Genomic DNA, 20,035 nt, shown 5'->3' on the forward strand with positions numbered 1-20,035 from the left:
GATACCCCTTGTGCAAATGATACGCTTAAAGATATGACACGAAACTTTTCAACTCGGCGTAGAACATATGAAAGCATAAATAGTGCTTCGTATTTCCTCGATGATCTTTGAGAACTGCTCGCACCATGAAATATGACTTAATGCGAAATACCAACTTGCAAGTCAACTAATCGAGAGGCCAATAGAAGAAACCAAATGTCCAGCCTCCAAATCGCGTAACAAGAAATCATTCTGCAACAGCAACACGCGGCGAAAACCAGAGAATCAAGCTACCTCCTCAGTCTCCTTGATCACACCACGACCGTCGCCCTCGGAGGTTCAAAACTGGTCAAACAGCGTCTTACCATCGACAGCAGTCGTATCAGCGTCAACGCCTTGAGCCTTCTCCTCTTCAGCATCGGACACCTCTTCCTCCTTCACAGGGCTCAATCTCTGCTCAATCATTCTGTGTGCGCTCTCAAGGACACTCTCCTTCAACACCCGGGCTTTCTTGGCTCTGACCTTGCTACTCTCCCCTGCAGGCTTGCGCTTCGCGGGTGAACTCGAATTCGAACTCTCGCCCGCCTCCTTTGCTTTGGACTTCTTAGGAGGACCAGCATTGGCAGGTTTGGGTTTCTTGGGGGAAGAGTCTGGAGAAGCTGCTGCTGTGTTGAGTTCGGATTCGGTGGTGGTTGTGCCCGTGTTCGCTGCTTCGTTGTAGGCCTTGAGCAAGCATTCGTAGCGTTTTGCGCTGGTGGATGGTTAGTTCTGGGGGTGGGAACTCTTTGGGAAGTGACTGTCACGTACGCAGCTCCTCTGCTGACGATGTTGCATGCTTTGGCGACTTCGTTGAAGTCGACCTAGGATCTGGTTAGGAGGTTGGGGTACCGAGGTGAGGGGAACTGGGCTTACCTTGCCGCTGTTTGAGTAGCGGATGCAGCTTAAGAGGAATTGGACTGTTTCGTCGGGGTTTGCGGGTGCCATTTTGATTGTTGGGTCCGATGGGTTGGTGTTTGGATGGTAGGTGTAGGTATGGTGTTCTAGTTCGGATGGTATATGGAGAGAGGTGGGGAAGTTGTCGAGAGGAGGAGTCTGTAGAGAGAATAAATAGAGCGAGGAGCTAGAGGGAGTGACCTCGAGGATTCGAAGATCGTCAGAGGTGAGTGAGAGGTGTTATGAAAGGCAGATCGACATAGGGCCCGAAAGGATAACGAGATGGTCAAGGAGGCGTGATGCCGGAGATGAGTGAATAGGTGAAGTAGGCCAGGTCACTTATTCTGAGCTTCTGAAACAGTCAGGAGACAAAGCGACTTGCTTCCCAAGTGTTTCTATGCTATGGTAAATAAGTATTGAAGTAGGGGATGTATACCCGGAAGAGTCTATTGTTTTCAAGTTGGACTCGCGTCTGTGTGATGCCTCTATCGAGGGTGTATTGATTAGCGACAGGTCTTGGATGAGCTCTTTACAGATTCTTCATATGCTATCGAACAGTCATAAATGAGCTGTCATTGTTTTCTAACATGATGGCACCTATTCTAGACCTAAGGACGAGTTCCAAACAAATTTAATGCTTAGAACTTCTCGGTAGGGAGATAGTGCCACAAAAAGAAATATCAAGGCTCAAATCAAATCATCGTTTTCTCAGCTTATTGCTCATATCCTCCAGAATCCCAATTTTTACCAGTTACCAGCAATGGCTGTTTCCATCCTAAGCCCTAAGGTGTTCGTCACGGCGATCCGAAAGGTGGAAGAGCGTGCCAGTTTCGTACCTACACTATCAGTCATGGTGTTGCTTTATATGAGAAGACGGCGTAACAACTTACAGTAGCAAGGCTCTCTGCAGGTCTTTAAGCTTCGGCTTTGACAGCCTCACCATCCCCCATCTTCACGTCTCCGTTGTCCTTCTTGACTGGAATCTCGACGGACTCCATGACGGCGGCCTCCTGGGCGACTGCCAGCTTGCCCTTGCCTCTTGGACCACGCTTTCCGGCAGGCTTCTTTGAAGGAGAGGCAGAGCCATCGGCGCTCACCGGACCAGTGGCGGGAATCGGCTTTGAGTTGACCTTGGCTCCCTTGCGTCCAGCAGGCTTGCGAGCGGGCTTGGAAGGAGAAGACTGGACGGTCTCGCCGGAAGAAGAAGCATCCTCATCGCCCGCAGTACCATCTTTGGCAGCCTCGGCAATAGCACCAACTTTGCCGGCCTTGGTAGGGGTAGAGGAGAACTTGCACTCCAGGTTTGGGAATCCATAGCGCTTGCTCAGGTTGCGAAGACGGTTGCGGGCTGATAGCACGTTGCTGTACTTAAAGACAGTGGCAACTTTACCGATGTCGACCTGACGCTTTGTTAGGGTATTGCAGCTCTGTAGAGGATAAGAATGTGAGGAACTCCGTTGACTGACCTGCTTAGATTCATTGAGATTCTTGAGGCATTCAATGATGAAATGGGCATCGGCACTACTGATGTCCCCACCGTTGGTCTCGGGGTTGGTGGACATTTTCAGTGAGATAAAAGTACTAATAACTTTTACGCACGTCTTTGGGAAAGGCAACAGAATTTTCAGGTAGTGAGAGTGCCTAAAGGGAAAGTTGAACGAGATGACGTAGAGACAAGGGAAAGTGTGATATGGGTTATTCAGGTTGTATGAGGATGAGAACAAAATGAGATCACAGATGTAGAAGAATGTGATAGGGAGTGATAGCTAGAATGAAGAAGAGAAAAGAAGAGGAGACACGTACACAGCACGTTATTGATATTAGCACGCCGAGAGGTAGGGGTGATGATCGTTACGGCAACACAGAACTGAGTCCAACTGTGATTGAATTGAGATATCAATGATGCCGAGGAATGGCCAGACAGCATGTAAAATAAGGCCCAGAGGCTCATAAATCGATACTCACGTCAAGTCAATCATAGGGACAGTAGACTGTCTCTATTCTTCATTCCGGTCTATGTCTGTTGGAAGAGACTGTAAGACACGGTTCTGATATGACTCCGGAGCCCAAACAGAATGTTAAAGAGGCCCGATGACAGGACAGTCAGGATTCATGGTTTCAAACTTCAAAAGATAGTAATAGTAAATTAGCTAGTCTACCTTCATTGGAAAAATCGGGCCAAAGAAGACAATTGCAACGCCAATCCTGTCAGGTCCTATGTCCATTTCACACATCAAGTATCAAACAAACATAAGCCAAGCATCTTAACGCCTCACCATAAGTCATGCAACAGATGTTTTATCTTCGTCACGAATCCGATCATCTACTCTCCTCCAGCCTTATCGAATACTCTCCTACTGTTCCTTCTGGGGCAGTTCAACTTTCACCGGAACGTTATTCGCTTTGCCTCCGGCTTCCAGCTCGGGTTCACGCTCAGGCTCAGGCTCGGTCTTGATAGGAGCCCATGTGCTTGGACCGGCCTGCTGATGAAAGGCCACAGGCGGCGAGGGTGGGAAAGCAGGAACAGGCGCATACATGGTCAAAGTTCCCGGTGCCGCGGTGAGTGGAGTGTACGGAACCATCTGCGGCTGGACAGGCTGCGGATGCATCACTTGAGTCGAAACATGAGGAATGTCTGCTAGATTCTGGACTTCATGACCGTATGGGTCAACCTTGATGTAAGGGTTTGATTCGTACGCAGGACCCGCATTTTCTTGCTTCACTGGGGGTTGAGGGGAGCCCTTGTCCTTCAGCAGATCGGCTTTGCTGGCAACTCCTTTGCCAGTCTTTGCGGAAGTCTTCTTGGGGCGAGAGGAGCGCGGTGTAGATGTAATTCCTTCCATTTGCTGCCTAAAGCGAGAGTAACGCATCCGAGCAGCGTGGCCGTTGGAGATCTCAAGCTGCGACGCAACGAGGTTCCAGTCAATCTGTGGAGGCACATTGTTAGCTGCAGTCCACACTCCTGGGAGTGCAAGAGGAAGAATAGTCGACTCACAGATTTCAAGTCCAATTGCTTGATAATTGTGTAGAGAAATTTGGCAGTAGGGCCATCGGTTGGCATCGCCTTGCTCCGTCTGACGGTCGACATGGCTGACTTGGGAGTGAATGGTTTACTGATGAGAGAGGTACCAAGCAGAAAGCCTGCAGTAGAAGGTCAAGTTGTGCTTGGGATTTTGGGATATTGAGATTGATGGAGGAAGATGCACTCTCTTGCACAGACGTTGGATATATAAGCCTCTGGTATTGGATTTAGCCCAACAGAAGAAAATGCTGTTGTTGTCCGCCACAACGGCTTCTTGCAGCAACAAAGAAGGAAGCAATAAACAAAGCAGGTGGAGTTGACTCTTTGGAATTCTAGCCGAATTGATACCCAGGGAGTAGTTGGCGGTTGTAGCTATAGAATCTCCCCACAAATAAGACTCCCAATCATGAATCTGGTTTCTCATTGATGAAGTCAATCACTTGGCTTTGAAGGATAAATTCTCTGCATAGACATCGGAGAGAATACTACCTCCCATTCTGAAATTATTTAACATTTCGGTCATGTCTCATGCTACTGACATGAAATCATTCCAATCCTTCTGGATCGCATTCAAAAGAGTTGGTGTATGTCCAAACAGGACAGCCTTCTTTGTGATCGCGGCATAATATTTCCAAGACAAAGATGGATGCGCAGCCCACCTTACGGAATCCACAGGACTTTTTTAGCAGTCATCTTACCGTCGCCAATGGCTTCAGACACAATGAAGGATGATGGCGGCTGGTCCATGTGTTGCAAGGAAGACAGGATAGACCTGTCATGCCAGTTTGATCCCCACAATGCTTATCAATGTGACAGGTCAGATTCTGTAGGTTAGGTTGGAATCTCTTCAAAATTCCACTACAGGAAAATCATCCATTGCACATGCTAACAGGGTGATCTCAGGCAAATAGACTCACTGAGTACGGTTTAGTTTCCAGTCGGTAGCACACAATCTACCTCTCCGTCAGGACAGCCGGGATCTATTCTAGTCCTCCAGGAGCTGAAGACTATGGCAGCGACCACACATGGTTCCTGCAGCTTCGGCTCCGCTAATTTGTATCAGTCTCGAGCTAATCCTGCATCTTGGATTGCTTTTTATTATAGCATCTTCGACCGTGGTATCGGCACGCGTCCGCGTCTTAAGACGCGTGATGGCCATTAAGCTCTTTTTGAACCGGGTATAAGTACTTGAGCTGGTGGTTTATTCCATCGTTCCTTTGAAACTTCAAGTTCCTCCATTCAGTTATCGTTGCTCCGATCTCCAACCGCCTTCCTGTCTCTTAAAGGCCGCTCAACCTGAGGCCTTGTCGAGCCTTGATTGGCAACATTAAACAATGCCTACATCTCGCATAAGATGGGACGACTGGAAGGACAAGGTGATGCTAATGGCAGTGTTCGAGCAAATGAACATGACCTCTCCCGACTTCAAACGTCTCTCCAAAGTGATGTGTGGAGATTACAGTGCGGACGCTCTGAGGTATGACCGTCATTCAATGGACGTCCACGAGCGAGGAATGCTAATAGGTGCGGCCGAACCTACAGAAACCGCTTCAGGGCACTCAACAAAGAGGCTGCGGCTATCTTGCGTGATCGCCAGCGCCATGCCGAATCGCGAGAAATGACAGACGACACTCTTCCCATGATGTCCGGAGCCATGAACGGATCAGACGAGAATGATGGACTGGTCGTCCGAGAGGTTGCGCTACGAAGCGAGCTTACGCCCCCTCCGAGCGAGCCGTCCCCCAGCATGCAATCGAGGCGCTGCCCTCAACAGACACAGAGAGTCATGCCGGAAGTTATCACACCGAACTCTCAGCCTTCCAGCATTGGTCGCCACGCACAGAGCAACGGCGTACAATACCAGCAGCACACGAGTTTGGACTACGATCCAAATGTGCACCCTGCACGCCGTCCTCAGTGCTCCCACGAAGCAACCTCCCCGGCTCGTCCGTACAACCATCCTCGCAGCTCTCCTCAAATACCGTCAGGCGGACGTAACTTTCCTCGTGGACAGCAAGAGCGAGGCTGGGATCAGACTCTCAGGGCCAGGAATACTGGCGGAAGGCCTTTCAAGCCGCCGCGAAATAAAAACAACCGTCAGCGCAATATTCCCCAGATGACCCGAGTCGAAATTAATCATGGACCTGTACATACCAAATTTTAAAAGTGAAGCATTTGCGTCTTGATGCATGTATAGAATGTTAGCGATGAATTTGTTGCGATTAATGATACTCTGCTTGCATAACTCAGGGGATATTTTGAGATCATATTTTCTGGCTTATGTTGATTCTATTTAAGCTCATTTGATGCGAGTCAGCCCTTTACCTGTCTATATCATCACCTCCTAGACCTGCTTTTCGAGAGCATGAACGGGCAAATTGCCAGTCTTTTGCAGGCCGTGCTGCTGGAACATGACATTTATAAATAGTCCACTCAAGAGTATAAGGGATTATTTTTTCCAAATAGCACTCAGGAATCACTGAAGTGAATACATCTTCATCATGATGTTAGGGCTAGACGGAGGAAATATATTCCGACATGATATATTAGCACAGTGGATCATCGCTGAAGTTCATATCTTCTCACTACTTCTACTTTTATTGCTTTGATGCAACCTTGAATATGCACTGCAGTGTTATCTCTACTAGCGAGAAATTGTTGTCTGGATACCTGTTCAGCTAAGTGATTCTAGTGTAGTTGACATGCAATGCCCCAGCACAAGAATATTTGAAGAGAGGGAAGTCTGGTCAAAAAGATAGGATCTCGGAACTGTAAGTGGGATATTGTGTGTTTTTCCTTAATGGACTTGTTCCCGGATGACAACAGTTGACACCACTTCCTAGGGTTATGAGATGCTAGTCTGATCTGAGCGAGAGACATGGTTCAGTAAAACAGGGAGAAGAGCTCCGTAAGAGATGGTCTATGATATGCTATCTACTATCTCTCTATATCATTATTCCTGCCTGAGCAAGGAGGGAAAAAGAGGGGAATGCAGTGGTTAAAGGGAGCTGACTGGGTCTCAGTGAATCCCAGCATGGTCATGGGCCAGTGATCAACTTAGGCTAAAAGATATCCCTGATGCCAGCAATGCGGCTGCGCATGGGAATAGGGCTGGTGAAGTGCCCTACTATACAGCCCACGATGGAAAATTTCCATGCATTTCTCTCGGCGCTGGTTATTTAAACCAAGCTGGGCGTCTTCTGCTTCTCTCTCTTTCAAATACTCAACTATCATATCATAGCAGATCTTTGATCGTTCACAACAAATCATTTGAAAGATTGAATATCACCAACCGCCAATACAAACAATGGTATCTGCTAAGAGAAAGGGTCTAGAAGGCGAAGATGACAGCGCCAGTCATCAGCAGAAGAAGGCGCCTGGCAGAAAGCGCGGTGCAAAGAAGCCAAAGACTCAGTCATCTGCCCCCGCCCAAACTACCTCAGCTGCTGCAGATGGTTCTGTGTTGCCCCAAACCCACGCATCTGTTGCGTCCAGTGATCAGGAGTTGCAGACCCCAGAAACCCCCACCCCACAACCTTCCAAATTTTGGACCAACGAACTTAGGATCGCCTTGCTTGTCGCCGTTCTGAAGGAACTCGATCAGACGATCTCGGAGAAGACCTGGCACCAGGTTGCTGAAACCCTCAGACCAGTGAAGCCTAACATTTCTTGGAATGGCGCTCGGTAAGTCTTGTTTTCTACATTGGGTGAACACCTCACCTTGACTCATCCTCCCTCCCGAGAGTTCATCCGCTCTCGTGGACAGATTCTACCCTCTCTGTGACCATCCTTCGTGACCTGAGATTGCTGACAGAGTGAAAGCTTGGAGGTCGGCCGTCTCAAAAGAGAACATTTCCCCAATACTACGCCCGCACCGAGCGGCCAACATAACCAGCTGGCTCAAAACTCGAAGGACGAAGACTAAGAGCCCGACGCAGTAACTCCCTGCAATTGGTAAGTACATCTCGATCTGACGGCGCATCTAACCCTCCCCTGACATGTAATGGCCAGGCAAAGCCTCTCATCACGTTGAGGATACCTTGTGAGCAGCTTGGTCATCGCCGTTTCCCTCGTCCCACAGTGTTTTACCGACAGAAAAGGGCCATCCAGGCGATGATGGTTGGGAATAGTTATGGAGGAGACAATATTTTGCACGACTCCTAGTTCTTGGCTTTGTATTTTGATGTCCGTAGCTTGTTAATTGAAGTCCCTTGTCTACTTCGTCTTTTTTATGTACTACCATAGCCATGAGGCTGCGTCAAAACGTATATGAAATGTTAGATTCGCAGATACTAAGTACTTGGAAACCCGGATTTACCATTTTCTATCGCAGCAGCTGCCATACTGTCGATGTCGTCGACGCTGACGATGTCGCCTGTGGGGCATGACTAATATGCGAATCGACAACTTCTCCCCAAACTCTCAATTCTCTCCCACACGCCGGTAACTGCAGTCTCCTTTCTGCCAATTGAGAGTATTAAACGTAGCGTTGTTTATCTACTAAAGTCTGGGAACATGTCGTTGGTTACAGTAGGTGCATGCTATGTTGACACAATCTTGACGTTGGTTGGAAACTCGTCCCCGCATCTTCTTGACAAACCAACACCAGCTTACCATCAATGCAGAACTCCTCACTACCCGGGAGAAGACGAGAAGTTGCGTGCTTCTCGTATCTCTCATCGCCGCGGAGGAAACTGTCCGAATACCTTGGAGGTGCTGCAGCAATTGATAGCACACAGCAAGACAACCTCAAAGGTCTCGCTGAACCTTGTCGCAGTTCTGCCCGCGAAGGCATCCGTTGCATCGCAGCAGGTCCTGGCAGGCTTTGGACCTGGAGTCCAACTCGAGCATTGCATCTATCGTGAACAATTCAGTGAACCGGCATCGAGTTATATCATTAAAAGTCAAGCGTCCGGAAGCAGGACGATTGTTAACTACAATGAGCTCCCGGAAATGACTGTTGAGGAATTTACAGCAATTGCAGATAAGATTGGCTCCACTGCCACTTGGTTTCACTTCGAGGTCTGCGACTTTCATTTTCTGTGAAGCATACAGGATACTCATGTTCAATTTGTAGGGTCGGATACCAGAGGTAACATTGGCATGCATGCGTTATCTACGTCAATGCTATCCTTCAATCAAGATCAGCGTCGAAGCAGAGAAACCTGCGCGGCCCGGTCTCCAGGAGCTTGCGAATGAGGCAGACGTGGTTTTCTACTCGAAGAGCTGGGCTCAGGTATGAGTGCATACTACGACCGTCATAGAGTCTCTCAGACACAGTCTGCTAAACTTCGTCCAGGGGCAAGGCTACGCGTCAGCTGAAGAATGCCTTCGAAAGCAGCGGGCCATGACAACCAACGCGTAAGACAGTCCTTAGGCCTTATCCATGGGGTGCAGTGGTCGACTGATTATACTTCATCAGGTCTTTCCTGTGTTGTACATGGGGAGAAGAAGGAGCTGTTGCTCTAGATACTCAAGCCGATGAATTGTTGCACAGTCCTGCGTACACAGCACCAGACTTTAAGGTCGTTGAGTAAGTGGATAAATCTGAAGGCTTTTGACGGAAATACTGACCAATGCAAGTACTATCGGAGCTGGTGATACATTCATAGCCGGAATGTTGTATGCTTGGCTCTGCCAGGGAAATTGGGATCTCGAGAAGAAGATACACTTCGCGAACCGGGTTGCAGGCATGAAAGTGGGACAGGAAGGCTTTTCTGGTCTGGACAAGGCACTGGAGTCATTTTGAGAACAAAACGTTCAGAGAACGGGCAATATCTGCTTTTACGAGCGTGTATGTCTCATCAACAATGCCGCGTCTGAGGAAAACAAAACTTGGCGATTGGTAGCAGGAATCGTTACAACCGGTGTCAGAAAGAGAGAAATAGTGCTAATCGAGCATGAAATTCGGGAATATATCGACCTCTCGGTATGGGGATGCCAAGAATTTGTAGCTGTGGGTAGTTCACGTGACCTTTTTTACTCCAAAGGCGGTGAACTCTAAAAAAATATTCTGCCTGCATCTTTTCGGTATCCTCGTGGAGCTTTTCTCTGCGACGGTCAGCAATCGAAAAAGCTCAACCGAAATATCCTATTTCAAACATAATGGCTGCCGTTTACAAGACTGTGTCTAAGAAGAAGTCTCGGCAAATTGCCGAAGATCAGGATGAGGTAGACATGGAGATGGAAGATCTCCTCGCTGGAGCCGACGATACAAGCGACAGCGACGAAGACGAAGATGAGCACACTGCGGAAGCGGCCAAGAAGCAGCTGGCCGCTGGATTCATGCCCAAGTCTCGTGTTCTTATGTTGACTTCAAGAGGTGTGACATATCGGTATGTTGAGGATTTCTAGCGAATTCGGACTTACTTTTCAGACACTGACGAGCGATTCTAGCCATCGACACCTGCTCTCCGATCTCTGCGCTTTGCTCCCTCACACGCACAAAGAAAGCAAATTAGATACGAAAAAGAAGACGGCCGGTTACAATCTACTGCTGAACTCCCTCGCAGACCTCCACTCATGCAACGTCATTTTCTTCCTCGAAGCACGCAAGCGCGGTCAAGATTTGTATCTGTGGCTGGCTCGTCCTCCCAATGGACCTACGATCAAGTTTCACCTCACCAACCTGCACACGATGGGTGAATTGAACACTGGATTTAGTGGTAACTGTTTGAAGGGTGGCCGCGGCATTGTCGTTTTCGATCGGTCGTTTGACGAACAGGGTCCGGTTATGAGCAGCCCGGGAAACGAGTACCGCGGATTGATCAGGGAAATGCTGCGTGGAGTTTTCTGTGTGCCCAAGCGTGGTGTCAAGGGCATGAAGCCTTTTATTGACCGCGTCATCGGTGTCTTCGGTGTGGATGGCAAGATCTGGATTCGCGTCTATGAGATTAGAGAGTCCGAAGGTGGAGCCAAAAAGGACGACGAGAACAGCAAGCCCGCGCCCAAGGGCAAGAATGCTCAACCTGAGATCTCCCTCGTTGAGATTGGACCTCGTTTCGTCCTTACGCCAATCGTCATCCTTGAGGGCAGTTTCGGTGGCCCTGTCATCTACGAGAACAAGGAGTATGTGAGCCCCAATCAGGTCCGCAGTGAGATTCGTTTGAGCAAGGCTGCGCGTTACGCGAAGCGTCGGGATGTTCAGACCAACTTGATTTCGAAGCGCTCTACGTTGGGCTTGGCAGAAGGCGAGAGGAAGCCAGGTCCTCTCGACACTAAGAGCCTCTTTTCTTAAAAGCTCTTATGGCCATCATGATTCCGATTCGGTCCACTTGTCGTTTCTGTCTCTTTTCTTCCATCAGCATTAGACTTGATATCCTGAGGGGATGTACATGTGATGCGAGGGTACATTGGTTCGGTCCATTCTACGGCGTCTAGGTGTGAAATATAATTTAAAAGTTTCATATGCTCTTCATCCTTGTGGCTGCATTCCCAAATTCCGGTAAAGATATGGGACATTGTATGCTACATAGACTTGTTTGTTGCGCGTCAGAGAATTGAACGGATTTATTCCCCGAAAAAAGGATATCTGTATGGAAACAAGATCATCTGAAGCCATAATGGTTACTCTAAATACTTGACAACATTTCGACCCAACAAGGAATATTGGTAAAGCAAGGGGCGCTGATTAGATAAGCGGGGGGTATAGTTATAAACCGGGGTTGGACGTCCTGTAGAGAGATACTCCGACTCCAACTTTCTCCGTCCACCATCATGGCGGCGCATTTGCCATCCAGTCGTTCGCGGCTGCGGGATACTCGTTTTGCATCACCTACGATGTTCCTCAGTATGCTCGCTCTAAATCAGATCTCTTCCACTTCTGTCAGCCCCAACGGCGGGGTTTGCACCTAAATACAAACCCTTGTTTGCGACGGCGGCGGCGTTGACTCATTGATATCACGACGCTGTCAAGGTTGACGCTTCTCCGGTCTTCAAGCGTACCGGTCCGTAAATTTTAAGAAGTTTTCTAGTAGGTACTTCTGAAATTACACGCTGCTGTTCCCATCCGCTGTGCTGACATATTACTTGATAACAGAATATATCACCCTATCGATGGATCGCCTGGCGACGGAGCTCTTGCTCCATATATTTTGTTCCTGCGAGAGCGTTTCCGATGTTCTCAATCTTGCATCGACCTGCCGAAGGCTTCGCCGTGTATTCAACCAATCCCACAAGCTGCAAATTCTTATTGATGTCGCGGAATTCGAGTATGGACCTCTAGACGAGATCGTCCAGCTCGTTACACATAACGCAAGTCAACCAGCACACATCCCCCGCCGAGTTCCCGTGTCCGAGTCCCTTCTCCGACAGGTAGTGCAGGTCGGACTCGTCGCACGGAAATGGGAGGCGATCTACCCGGTCAAGAAATGGAAGGTCGACTTCGAGAATCGGCGATCCCTGACTGACGATGAACGGTTTCGGTTGCGCCGTGCTATTTATCGCCTTTGGCTATATCATCGCGCTTTCCATACTTTCAACTTCGATCGTTTCTCGCGTAAACTTCGGCATGTCATTTCTGAGCGTGCACAACTTCTGCACAACTGGTCCACAGTCGAATTGGCAGAGGTTGAGGACATTCGGCTGATCATCACCGACATTGTGCAAAATCATATCTGTCCCAGCAACGGGACTATCCAGCGGAAGTTCCGCAAGCGGTATCCCGAGAGCAATCACCAGCTATCATTCAATATTCATCTGAACTATCCGAGAACGAGTACCCCTGCAGGACTACCCGAATGGCCTGACAAGGCCGACCACACAGTCAACCATTACTTCTATTCCGCTCATCCTTCAAATATCACGGAATCACCAGCAAAGTATAGATCGAGGTTTCGCAATGACTTCTTTCACGACCCCGGCTTCGAAGGATGGGGAGACGAAATTCCACATTATTACGTAGTCCAGGACATGATGAAGCTTGACCCCGGGCAGGTCCTCTGGTTGCGCGAACACGCGCCCATGAAAGAGCAAGTTGAAGCCTTCATACGGTCCTTGGGCGATTGGTTTCGCGATAACGGAGAGACATTCGGAGATACTCTTCAGTGGGTGATGAATGAGCGCGGTGATGACATGGAGGAGTTTCGGGCTGCTATAGCAGATCGGGAACTGGGGATCGTGTGGCCTTAGTTCAATTTAGACTATGTCATGTTTAGCATTAGAGATTACAGAGTTGAAGTAGTTGAGGTACTCCATATATCAGGTGCTCTATTCGAGGTGTCAATGCACGAAGCAATACGGAGTACCGAATGTCCAACAACGCTAGTAAACCTAAACCATCGCAGATCCATGTAGACACGTGAGACCTTCCCATCAAGTCATACGTATCTCCTGATAATAATATCCTAGCCTCGCAAAATATATCTAGCGCCTCTTTGCCCAACATGACAGTTGGCACTTGACACCGAGGCTATCCGCATCTGGAGACGAACATCCGAGTCTGGACTTTCCCAGCCTCTGACCGACTCGCTTACACCACCCCTGAGAAGCGAAACGAACGCGCCAACCTCACTCTAGATAAGTTAGAAGGGTCATGAAACTCGAGCTAACTAGTCAGACTTACGCGCACGAATCAGCAATGCGTGGGTGGGGAGTCAGCTATGGACTAGAATCCTGTCTTAGTCAAGGGCTTAGTGTCGGGATCCGGGTTGAAGCTTGAAGTGAAATTCGCTTTTGTCGCGGATGATAATAAGCTTCAGTGGCGAGTGTGGACTGCTATGATTGCCCTGGCAATAGCCTACTTGAGGTAGTGTATTCTGATTATAGAAGGCGAGGACAGAAGCTGTCAGCGGGGGAATTCCAGAGTTGTGCATTGCTTACTGGCGTTGCGTGGGTCGCTCCACTGTGTAGAAAGGTGGAGCCTAGGTCCACAACATGTCGATGCTAATTTACAGTTTAGTCTAGCCAACAGCTGAGGCTCACGAGTCGCAACGAAAGTCGAAGTTGTAATTGCGGTTCAAAATGCCCCGATAATTGATATTTTGTTAGAATTGAGAATTGCGAGGCAACGTTGCAATGACCATCTGAATCCATATCGCCTGACCAATGATTGCATACAACCCACCCATCCTCATCGACGCCTGTGACCAGCACAACCTTCAAACGACCATCATTGTCATGCCAAGGACAAGCGAACGGGAAGGGATGAGGAACCTAACGAAACAAAGCCGCGAAAGACAAGAGCAGAAAAAGGAAAGTGTCCAGAAGAAAGAAGAGTCAATTTCGTAGTTAGGGCGAATAAGGACAAAAAAAGGGGATAGAAGAAGTCGACAACATAATGTCCTGGGAGTAATGATCGCCTACAGTGCCCATGTCCCTGAATTGCCGTTCCCAACGTTCCTCTTGTGTATCATATCCGTGGAGGCTAAGTAACAGACAAAAAGAAAGACCAAGACCATTCAATTATCACATTGCAGAGTAAAAAGTCGTTCCGACAGGCGTGGCTTCCCTTACAGCAGCAAATTCGGCGATTTCTAACAGCAGCCTTGCTTCGACTCAGTATCCGGAGCCTTGCTGACTTCAATCGTGCGGCCACTGCTGAGGGGGGCTTGTCCGGAGTCACCATTATCCAAAGCCTTGCTGGAGACGATGCGGTAGATTTCTAGCAACATGTGAGTCCAGTGGGACAAGGGGTCAGGAATAGAGAGAGCGAACCTGTGAGGATGTTTTGGAAGGCAAGCTCAACATTGCTTGCGTCGAGCGCAGATGTTTCGATGAAAGAGAGGTTGTTCTCGCCTATTGTGTTCCGAGCAGATGTAAGCAAACCAATCCCTGAGCGGCTGCCTGGACAATGAACGTACTCGCAAATTGCTTAGCCTCATCTGTTGGCACGGCCCGAAGGTGTCTCAAATCACTCTTGTTCCCGACGAGCATGATGACGATGTTGGAGTCGGCGTGATCACGGAGTTCCTTCAACCAGCGGTTGACATTGTCGTAGGTCTGGTGTTTGCTGATATCGTACACAAGAAGGGCACCGACGGCGCCACGGTAATAGGCAGATGTAATGGCACGGTAGCGTTCCTGACCGGCAGTATCCCAGATCTGCGCCTTGATTGTCTTAGAATCCACCTGGATTGAGCGGGTTGCGAACTCGACACCAATGGTAGACTTGGAGTCTAGGTTGAACTCGTTGCGGGTGAATCGACTCAGAAGGTTGGACTTGCCAACACCGGAATCACCAATAAGCACGACTATTCAAACGGTCGTCGCAGATTAGTTACAAGCTCTGTTGAGGGGAGTAGGATGCTGAAAACGTGAAACTTGCGGCGACTGCGCGGGGAAAGTGGCAACATTACCCTTGAAGAGAAACTATCCCGGATGCTCAGATTAGTGACATGGAAAGCTTGGCGTAGATAGCGGGTGATAGACGAGTCACTCACATCATATTCATCGTTAGCCATGTTGGGTAAGGAGTATGTGAGCTAGTACGCTCTACAAAGAGTTTCTGAGGAGATTCGACGTGGCTGACTGGAGGTCGTAGGAACTCTAAGGGACAGTGGGACCAAATTAAGCCCTGGGGACGTAAGACGGTCAGTTCTAGAATCGATGAACAGCCTAGAGGCAAAATAGATTGCAGAGGAAAAGTAACACTCACGGGGAAAAACAGAGCAAAGTGGAAAGAAAGATAGGAGTTATCCTGATGCCTCTGGGGATGAAGCGTCCTTGTCTCCCTACTGCTTCCCGTGCTTGTTACGGTGCCGAGTTGACGCTGCCTATTCGGGACTAGTAACATATCACGTGATTGTTTCCTCTGCCTAGGCTACAAACGTTGTTTGCCGTGATCTGTAGCAGAAGATGCAGCGAGGTTGAAGGTTTCTCATCTGTTGAAGAGAAAGAAAGTTCCTTCAAGAAGCGACTCAGGAGAAGGGTCCTTCCCTGATGTGCTCGTTGGCATCTTCTGTTGTATTCTCGGTCGAACCTCTCTTTCCCGTTTGATTCTCTACTTAATGGTCTGAAACACCCAAAAGACCAAATACTTTACAGCCCATGAGACTTCAGAACGTCATGGTAGACTCTGTCACTTCTCCTTGACATCTTATTATCCGAATTGAACTACGTTCATCCCTCATCAGATCATTTTAATATCGATTCTTTTGAACCCTTCTGGTCTCATTGCCATCGCTCTAGCTTTCCATATCTCGCTTCTGTATGCTCAGATGGAAAAGACCATTTCAGCTTGATGTCGACATGAACGACGATGATGATATCTCGATCACGTCAACTGCACCCAGTGAGCAGGAGTCTGAGTATGAAGTGGAAACTATCTTGGCTGAGCTCGAATTTGACGATGGCATCAAATACTTGGTGAAGTGGGCCAATTACCCTATTGAAAGATGCACATGGGAACCGCCCGAATCCTTTTGCAATGAACAGACTTTGATTGACTGGAATAAGAAGAAAAAGGCAATTGCTGAAGGGAAGCGTCCGGCATTTGATCTTGTCAGGTTTGAAAATCATCTAGCCGCCCTTGAGAGGGCGAAACATGACAGGAAGCAAAGAAGAGCCGCAAAGAGGAGACGTCTGGGGCTTGACGGAGCCCAGCAAAGTCATCCTGCTGCGGAGAGTCCTCCGAGTAATATCGTGCCTGACCCAAGAATACCTGATGATATTGGTTTCAATGATATCGAAGTCGACAGATCAAAGGCTTCATCCGGACAAACTCGAACGAATGGCAGCACAGGAAGTGCGCAACTACAAACTCAGCAACTTCCAAAAAGGCCACCTCCACCTATCTTATTTGGAACTGCTCCGGCTCCCACACGCCCGAAAAGGATGAACAGTTCTGAGACGCCAAAGCTGTTCAATTTGTCGACGAGATGGAAGTACGAGAAGGCGAAAGCTTATGAGCCACCTCCTGATATGAACAAGCTGCAACTCATTCGACCATCCGATTGGCCAGCCAGGACTGGGCTCGCCGCGTCAAAGACAGGGCTGCACAGTGTCGGCTCACCTAGCGCGAAGAATGACGCCAGTACCGCTAGGCTCGGATCTCATAACGTGATCTCACCCACGCAGGATGACTCAAGCTCGGCCAAGCTAGGTCCTCATGATGTTAGCTCGCCAAAGCTGGGTGACTTGGGTAGCGTAAAGATTGGATCACACGACGTTAGTTCGTCGAAGCAATTCAATGCAAGTCTGGTGAAATTAGGCTCATATAATGTGAGCTCTCCTAAGTCAGTTACTTCGGGCAGACTAGGCATGCATAACGTCAGCGTGTCAAATGGAATCAATGACAGTGCATTGGATCCAAGGTCGCAAGATGTCGGTTCGCCAATAAACCTTGATTCGGATAATGAGACTCAAGGCCAGATTGGCCAAACTCGGGAGAATTGGGCCCTGAGTTCACCGGAACGCGCACAGGATGGGTCATACAAGCCGAATGACAGCGTCCCAGACACATATAGACCAGCGTGCGGTGCAGATACGTGGAGACCAGACCGTCCACTGCCAGATAGCTGGAGTGCAAGCCAACCTTCCGGTGACAGTGTGAGACCCAATACCAGCCCCCCAATCCATCGCCATGAACTCGAAGACTATCCGATACCCAAGCTTCCAACAAGGGAACCAAAGCCGGGGGCCTATGTCGTCAAGAACCGCCAACATCACTTCTGGAACCAGGGTGAGCTCCTTGTCTATCTTTATTACGGCCACGAGAAGAAGGAAATCGGTTCGGCCAGGCTATGCGGTCTGAGTCCTGAGAGTCGAAGCAGGCTCATGTCTACCAAAAGGGGCAGCCGAATCAATGTCTGGTTTCAACATACATGTGACCTGGAAGAGTATAATGTCCTATGTGAGAGCACGGTAAGTCAACTTTTTCCGACTTTCTTCTCATTCGCTGCTCTGAAGACTCTGTCGAAGTTTGTTTGCTTCTTCTGCTTTGCAGTCTGGTTTTGTTTACTCCCATCAAAGCGCTTGTTGTTGACCGGGAGCAGAAAAACAATAAGAAGTACTCCGATGCTTGGATAGAAGGGTTCGATGATACAGAGCCGAGCATCTACAGAATTGGGGAAGAACTTCGTCGCAATGAGCTTGTGGCCATATCATATCCAGCTCCAGGCAGCAGAATGTCGAACGTGTTACTTGCCTATTCCCCGAAGTCGTCAGACTTTGCGTTCCTCAATGCAGATTCTGCCCATTTTAGAATCCCCGAGGACGTTTTCCTAAATGTCGCAGTCCGAAGCCAGTTGCGAGGGTTTGACACCATCACTGCTCGGCGTGAAAGAAAACGGCTTCATGCTGGGTCGCACAAGCCAATACCCCTCGCACTCATAAATGCCGCAGATGCTCCAAGCAGAGCTCCCACCACCGGAGCTATGGCTACTCGGCCACGTTCTGTGGGCGTTCCTGGTGTTTCGGCTCCGGAAGCCGCGAGACCTGTCAATGACATGTCCAACCTTCGCATTCGAATTCCGAGGGATAGCAGAGTCTTGCCACCAAAAGCATTTGAGGCGTCAGACGTGACGAAACCGTCCGATGCAGCAAATGACTCAAACTCAACAAACACAACTAGTGTAACCCCAAAATTGTCAACTCAACACTCTGGCGCAGACAATTTGCAAGTGGCACCCCAAAACACTCCGCGAGATTTAGAGCTTGTGAATGTAGCTGTACGAGATCCCGCACAAGAAACCGGCGCACTATTATCAACATGGCAGCTTCCATTGCCGAAACACAGAACTCCGCAACCAGCAACCGAGACCTCACCTATGAGCTCTGAGGCTCGAACAGCGCCAGAGGCAGGCCCTGAATTTCCTCGCCTCAAGCATGACGCGAGTATGTCTCAGTCTGTTGCGGTCGATGTTAATTCGCCGTCGCAGCCGTCTAAGAATAGTCTTGATCTAGATGCGGTCTTCAAAGAACAATTTGGTGTTACTTATGCTCTCCTGGCGACTGTGAACGATGCTGAGAAACCTACGAAGGCTCAAGTATTTTACTTGATGTTTCCTGCCGGGTCCGAAGTAGTGCAGGAAGAGTACGAAGTTATGCACGAGTTTCTGAGAAGGCACAATGCTGTGACTTATTCAAACCGCCTTCCGGAAGATTGGGAGAGATTTGCACGCACAATACACAAGGGGGTTGTCTTGGTCAGTCAGGAAGCACCATTCACTAATTATCCAGCAGCTGCGCTGACTCAATGAAGGCTCATGAAAGCTTTATGAATTACCATGCCCTACCTTTTATCAGGGATCTGATCCATCGGAGCGTGAGCTTCTGGAGCCTTTCTTTAAGAAAGCCACTACAATACGCTGACCACCCCACGTATTTCCAACGCGTATTCCCTCATGGTGGTGTCATCCTCATCACAGAAGACTTCATGCTTAGGGACCCAGACGCCACACTCATCATCCTGGCGTGGCTAAAGGATTGGATAAAGCAGAAATTCCCAGGGAGTTGGAAGATCATGTTCCGTCCAAATATCCTGGACTGGCTCCTGAAGCAATCTGAATCGAAGGATCCATTCAGGCAGGGAATGTAAGTCCCTTATGTACCCTTGTCGCTTTCTCCCTCTAACCCGATACCTCAGATTTTTGAGCATGTATGCTCTGATCCTTCAATTGAACAGTCGTGTGGCAGGCTCAGAACGGACAAGTGGAAATATTCTCAGCGGTGCCAGCGGTGAGCACAACGAAGATCCTGTGATTTCACTCGACGCCATCCCACTCTATGGGTCGCGCACCGAAGATGATGATGCGAATATACATAAAGGCCTCACGCATGAGCAAAGGAATACCGACCACCTGGGAGAATTCTTTGCCGGTTGGGCAATAGTCAACAACCACAGGTTCAGACGGTTCGTCATGCTCACGGCAGTGAAACCTCTACCGAGATGGGAAGCCTGGCAACATATTGAGATCAGATATGGCGCAAAAGATTTTATGAAGACCTTCAAGGTCGAGTACAAGACGTACTGGGACAAAGTGAAGCCTAGGCTAGGGAAACCAGGTCTGTCATCCGAGGCGAAATCCCGGAGCCACAATCCTGCCTATACACCGCGGACGCCTGGAGCGAATGGTCCTTCAGCCGATGGGTTGGATGTCTCGAGGGTCGATGAGTTGTCTCACGGCCCTTCGAGGCTGAAATACCCTCAACCATATCAATGAA

General features: G+C 49.0%; 10 protein-coding genes across 10 annotated transcripts; 6 read left to right on the forward strand and 4 right to left on the reverse strand.

The window, feature by feature from the left end:
* Positions 1-318: 318 nt before the first annotated feature.
* Positions 319-963, reverse strand: NFIA_022380 (uncharacterized protein; the record flags this gene model as incomplete). The annotated part of the gene is made up of 3 exons (XM_001265423.1): positions 319-730; positions 787-839; positions 892-963. 3 exons carry the CDS (start codon positions 961-963, stop codon positions 319-321), a joined length of 537 nt encoding a protein of 178 aa, XP_001265424.1.
* Positions 964-1,826: 863 nt separating this feature from the next.
* On the reverse strand, positions 1,827-2,474 carry NFIA_022390 (uncharacterized protein; the record flags this gene model as incomplete). The annotated part of the gene is made up of 2 exons (XM_001265424.1): positions 1,827-2,312; positions 2,379-2,474. 2 exons carry the CDS (start codon positions 2,472-2,474, stop codon positions 1,827-1,829), a joined length of 582 nt encoding a protein of 193 aa, XP_001265425.1.
* Positions 2,475-3,266: 792 nt separating this feature from the next.
* NFIA_022400 (uncharacterized protein) lies at positions 3,267-4,000 on the reverse strand (the record flags this gene model as incomplete). Its single annotated transcript, XM_001265425.1, has 2 exons — positions 3,267-3,839; positions 3,908-4,000. 2 exons carry the CDS (start codon positions 3,998-4,000, stop codon positions 3,267-3,269), a joined length of 666 nt encoding a protein of 221 aa, XP_001265426.1.
* A 1,268-nt stretch (positions 4,001-5,268) lies between these two features.
* Positions 5,269-6,098, forward strand: NFIA_022410 (uncharacterized protein; the record flags this gene model as incomplete). The annotated part of the gene is made up of 2 exons (XM_001265426.1): positions 5,269-5,411; positions 5,459-6,098. 2 exons carry the CDS (start codon positions 5,269-5,271, stop codon positions 6,096-6,098), a joined length of 783 nt encoding a protein of 260 aa, XP_001265427.1.
* A 1,143-nt stretch (positions 6,099-7,241) lies between these two features.
* NFIA_022420 (uncharacterized protein) lies at positions 7,242-7,859 on the forward strand (the record flags this gene model as incomplete). Its single annotated transcript, XM_001265427.1, has 2 exons — positions 7,242-7,618; positions 7,757-7,859. The coding sequence occupies 2 exons, from the start codon at positions 7,242-7,244 to the stop codon at positions 7,857-7,859; spliced, it is 480 nt and encodes a 159-aa protein (XP_001265428.1).
* Positions 7,860-8,449: 590 nt separating this feature from the next.
* NFIA_022430 (ketohexokinase) lies at positions 8,450-9,683 on the forward strand (the record flags this gene model as incomplete). The annotated part of the gene is made up of 6 exons (XM_001265428.1): positions 8,450-8,496; positions 8,560-8,956; positions 9,012-9,170; positions 9,234-9,295; positions 9,357-9,467; positions 9,518-9,683. The coding sequence occupies 6 exons, from the start codon at positions 8,450-8,452 to the stop codon at positions 9,681-9,683; spliced, it is 942 nt and encodes a 313-aa protein (XP_001265429.1).
* A 356-nt stretch (positions 9,684-10,039) lies between these two features.
* Positions 10,040-11,171, forward strand: NFIA_022440 (ribosome biogenesis protein BRX1; the record flags this gene model as incomplete). Its single annotated transcript, XM_001265429.1, has 2 exons — positions 10,040-10,269; positions 10,331-11,171. The coding sequence occupies 2 exons, from the start codon at positions 10,040-10,042 to the stop codon at positions 11,169-11,171; spliced, it is 1,071 nt and encodes a 356-aa protein (XP_001265430.1).
* Positions 11,172-11,989: 818 nt separating this feature from the next.
* On the forward strand, positions 11,990-13,063 carry NFIA_022450 (F-box protein; the record flags this gene model as incomplete). Its single annotated transcript, XM_001265430.1, has 1 exon — positions 11,990-13,063. The coding sequence occupies one exon, from the start codon at positions 11,990-11,992 to the stop codon at positions 13,061-13,063; it is 1,074 nt and encodes a 357-aa protein (XP_001265431.1).
* Positions 13,064-14,406: 1,343 nt separating this feature from the next.
* Positions 14,407-15,333, reverse strand: NFIA_022460 (Rab family GTPase; the record flags this gene model as incomplete). The annotated part of the gene is made up of 5 exons (XM_001265431.1): positions 14,407-14,534; positions 14,588-14,668; positions 14,734-15,123; positions 15,187-15,241; positions 15,313-15,333. The coding sequence occupies 5 exons, from the start codon at positions 15,331-15,333 to the stop codon at positions 14,407-14,409; spliced, it is 675 nt and encodes a 224-aa protein (XP_001265432.1).
* A 787-nt stretch (positions 15,334-16,120) lies between these two features.
* On the forward strand, positions 16,121-20,034 carry NFIA_022470 (putative Chromo domain protein Chp1p; the record flags this gene model as incomplete). The annotated part of the gene is made up of 4 exons (XM_001265432.1): positions 16,121-17,734; positions 17,866-18,905; positions 19,055-19,405; positions 19,458-20,034. The coding sequence occupies 4 exons, from the start codon at positions 16,121-16,123 to the stop codon at positions 20,032-20,034; spliced, it is 3,582 nt and encodes a 1,193-aa protein (XP_001265433.1).
* Between the last annotated feature and the right edge of the window lies 1 nt (position 20,035).

This window comes from Aspergillus fischeri, genomic scaffold, assembly GCF_000149645.3.
Source record: "Aspergillus fischeri NRRL 181 1099437636249 genomic scaffold, whole genome shotgun sequence".
In the NCBI taxonomy this organism is placed as follows: Eukaryota; Fungi; Ascomycota; class Eurotiomycetes; order Eurotiales; family Aspergillaceae; genus Aspergillus; species Aspergillus fischeri.